Source organism: Triticum urartu, chromosome 7A (genome assembly GCF_056163025.1).
Source record: "Triticum urartu cultivar PI428250 chromosome 7A, HENAU_Tu73, whole genome shotgun sequence".
Taxonomy (NCBI): domain Eukaryota; kingdom Viridiplantae; phylum Streptophyta; class Magnoliopsida; order Poales; family Poaceae; genus Triticum; species Triticum urartu.
In genome coordinates this window covers 486,373,713-486,376,984 of record NC_141879.1, presented here as the reverse complement: position 1 = coordinate 486,376,984, position 3,272 = coordinate 486,373,713, and the positions used below count along the sequence as shown (strand labels likewise).

Sequence of the window (3,272 nt, the reverse complement as noted above, 5' to 3'; positions counted from 1 at the left end):
AGAAGGTTTTAGGTTGTTTGTGGCTAAAGCTTGCCCAAGGTTCACTATACCATCTAGGACAACTATGTATAGAGATATCATTGCTCTTTATGAAGCTGAGAAAGCTATGCTTAGAAAATATTTCATTGGATCACGACAAACTGTTTGCCTCACCACTGATACATGGACATCAAAAAGACAGCAAAGCTACATGGTCCTTACTGCACATTTCATTGATTCTGGGTGGAATCTTAGAAAAAATTTATTAACTTTGTCTTGGTAGATGGACACAAAGGGGATGACATTGGGAAATCATTAGAAAAATTACTTATTGAGTGGGGCATTGAGCGAGTGTGCACTATTATTGTTGATAATGCAAGTTCTAATGATACTTGCTTAGCCTACATGAAGAGGTCTTTGACTAATAGGGGCTGTACACATGCAAAAAGTCAGTATCTTCACATGAGGTGTGTGGCACATATTGTTAATCTAGTGGTCCAAGATGGGCTAAAGATAATGTGCCATCCAATAAACAGAATTCGAAGTGCTATCAAGTTTGTGAGAGCCTCCCCAGCTAGATTGGATTTATTTAAAAAGTGTGTGCAGCTTAGCAAGGTAGCGAGTAAAGGTTTGATTAATATTGATGTGGCTACTAGATGGAACTCCACATTTATAATGCTAGAGACTGCTGAGAAATTTGAGAGGGCATTTGAGCAATATGCACTTCAGGATCCCAACTACAAGACTGAGTTAGAAAAAACTAGTCCAGAACCTAAGCCTGATACTCCTGATCAGCGGGGTCCTCCAACTCAAAGCGATTGGGTGTATGTTCGTGAGTTCAAACAATTCCTCCAACACTTCTATCTCCTCACTAATAAGGTTTCTGGCACTAAGTACGTTACAGCCAACACCTTCTTGGAAGATATTGCTGATGTACATTTTATGTTGGGTGAATGGAGTGATCATGTGATTTGTGGTGATGATGAAATATTTAAATGCATGGCTACTAAGATGAAAACCAAGTATGAGAAGTACTGGGGTGATCCTGAAAAGATGAACAAGTATATATTCATTGCTGCCATCCTTGATCCAAGGTATATGGTTGATTGGTTGTTGTTCATTTGTCAAATATATATAGCTGTTGTTCTTAATGCCCTTCTAACTTGTCTTGTATTGTCTTAATTCTTTATGCAAGGACCAAGGAATCTCATTTCTTTAAAGACATGATTGAAGACACCTATGGCAGTATAATAGGTAATAGAATCTTGACATCTTCCCACAATGAATTTGTCTCTCTTTTTGGAGAATATAGAGAATTATATGGAACCAGTACTCCTAGCCGTCCTAGGGAATTAGAATCACATGCTCATCCTAGTGCAAATGCTTCTGAAATTCTCTAGTGAGGTCACAATACAACCAGAAAAGAATGAGAGTTTGCGGAGATGGCAGCACTAGCACAAATACCAGAACTGAATTAGACAAGTACCTAGCCGAGGACACAGAAGAGCTGACTGCTGAATTTAACCTTCTTGAATGGTGGAAGTGCAATGCTCCTCGCTTTCCCGTCCTTTCAAAAATGGCTCGTGATGTACTAGCAATCCCCATCTCTATGGTTGCTTCTGAATCAGCTTTCAACACCAGTGGTCGTATTCTCGATGACTTCAGAAGCTCTTTAACACCAGTGACACTGCAGTCGTTGATATGCACACAAGATTGGTTGCACTCTAAGTGTATCAATGTTGAAGCTGATCTTGCTGAGTCGACCAGGCTGGAGGAAGGTATTTAAATGAATGTGTATTTCAATTACTTCAATGATCATGCAACATTAATGCTATTTAATTGATCATGCAATATTTCTGTTGTTTTTGTAGAAGTGGGTGCCATTCATTTAAATGATAATGTGACAATATTGATTGATTGATCTTCATGCATGGAGCTGGAGTGGAAAATTGCTGCCTGAAGCCCTGAAGTGATGAAACAAATGCCATTTTATCTCGATCTGCACCTTTTGTTTCTTTGTCGTGTGTTGCACATGTACTATACTGAAGTTTGTTATCTCGAGCTGGAGCTGAACTTTGGTTGTTCCAGAATTTGCACTTTGTACTGAAGTTTGTTATCTTGATGTATTGGGCATGTACTGGGCCTTTCAAAAATGGCTCGTGATATACTATTACTAGCAATCCCCATCTCTATGTTCCAGAACTTTGCTTGTAGCCTTGTACTGGGCATGTTTAGTTCTGCTTGTGCTTGTACTGGACAAGTTTTTATTCCAAAATTTCTTCGTGTGGTTTCACTGGACATGTACTAAATTAGTGCTTGTAGTTGTAATCGTAGTCTTCTACTAGATTGTTGTACTGGAACATAAATTCTTACATGTTTCAGAATTTCTTCAAGTAGGTAACTAGGTTGTAGTTGTATTGGACAAGTACTAAATTTGTTTTTCCATGTGGCCAAACCATGTGTTGATTAAAAATTCGCGTCAACTTTGGTTATTTTGGTTATTACCGAAACCAAACCGAAAGCAAATGGTTATTACCGAAACCGAACCGTATCTATGTATAAAACCGTATAAACCAAAGTATAAAAACCGTATAAACCGAAAACCGTATAAACCGAACCGAATCAAACCGAAAAAACCGAATGCATAGGCTGAGTCAAGGATGAAGTAGCACAAGACAGACATCGTCAATCTCAAGTGGGATTATAATAGCATCCCCAATAGATGATGTAAAATGGATGTAAAATTAACATCACCAAAAACCACCTGACTACAACAGATGAGGTAAAAACTGTTGACTCTGAACTTAACTGTCAAAACTGAAATTTACTGTGGAATCGGAATGCTACTGTCGAAACTGAACGCAATTGTAGCAGAGAAGCACTTGACATGTAGTTTAGGGAGGGCATGCAGTTCATCTTCAACCTCCACCCCCCTGAGCCGCCAGCCACCACCGGCCGAACCGCCGGCCCCAGCGCCGCCTCGCCGCCTCGAAACAACTCGCCACCGCCGCCCCGGCCAGCCCTCTAGGCCCCCACCCCCACCCTGAACCCTAAGATAGCTAGTGGGGTACCTCTCCGGTGAGCCCCCGTCCCCGCTGCGGGTGGTTCTTCCTTAACTCCGGCGAGCCCCCCAACCCCTGAAAATCGACTGACCCAAAAGTCGATTCAGTCGACTGAAGTGTGGCTTAATAGGAGCAGAGCAGCAGCACGAGCGAGGGGGAGAGCAGCAGCAGCACCTGGGCGAGCGAGCGATCGAGCGAGAGCCGGAGCAGCAACAACAGCAGCAGATCCGG

At 41.8% G+C, this 3,272-nt stretch overlaps 1 protein-coding gene across 1 annotated transcript; it reads left to right on the top strand.

Annotated features, from left to right (window-relative positions):
* Positions 1-978: 978 nt before the first annotated feature.
* LOC147960081 (zinc finger BED domain-containing protein RICESLEEPER 3-like) lies at positions 979-1,900 on the top strand. The gene is made up of 4 exons (XM_087534177.1): positions 979-1,073; positions 1,175-1,231; positions 1,543-1,757; positions 1,851-1,900. Exons 1-4 carry the CDS (start codon positions 979-981, stop codon positions 1,898-1,900), a joined length of 417 nt encoding a protein of 138 aa, XP_087390303.1.
* Positions 1,901-3,272: the final 1,372 nt, after the last annotated feature.

Bases quoted from the DNA above. Each gene is read 5' to 3' on its own strand.
- LOC147960081 (XM_087534177.1), top strand. From the start codon at position 979: ATGGCTACTAAGATGAAAACCAAGTATGAGAAGTACTGGGGTGATCCT. The intron at 1,232-1,542 runs AGGTAATAGAAT...TCCTCGCTTTCC, and splicing joins GACACCTATGGCAGTATAAT to CGTCCTTTCAAAAATGGCTC. The intron at 1,758-1,850 runs GTATTTAAATGA...TTGTTTTTGTAG, and splicing joins GTCGACCAGGCTGGAGGAAG to AAGTGGGTGCCATTCATTTA.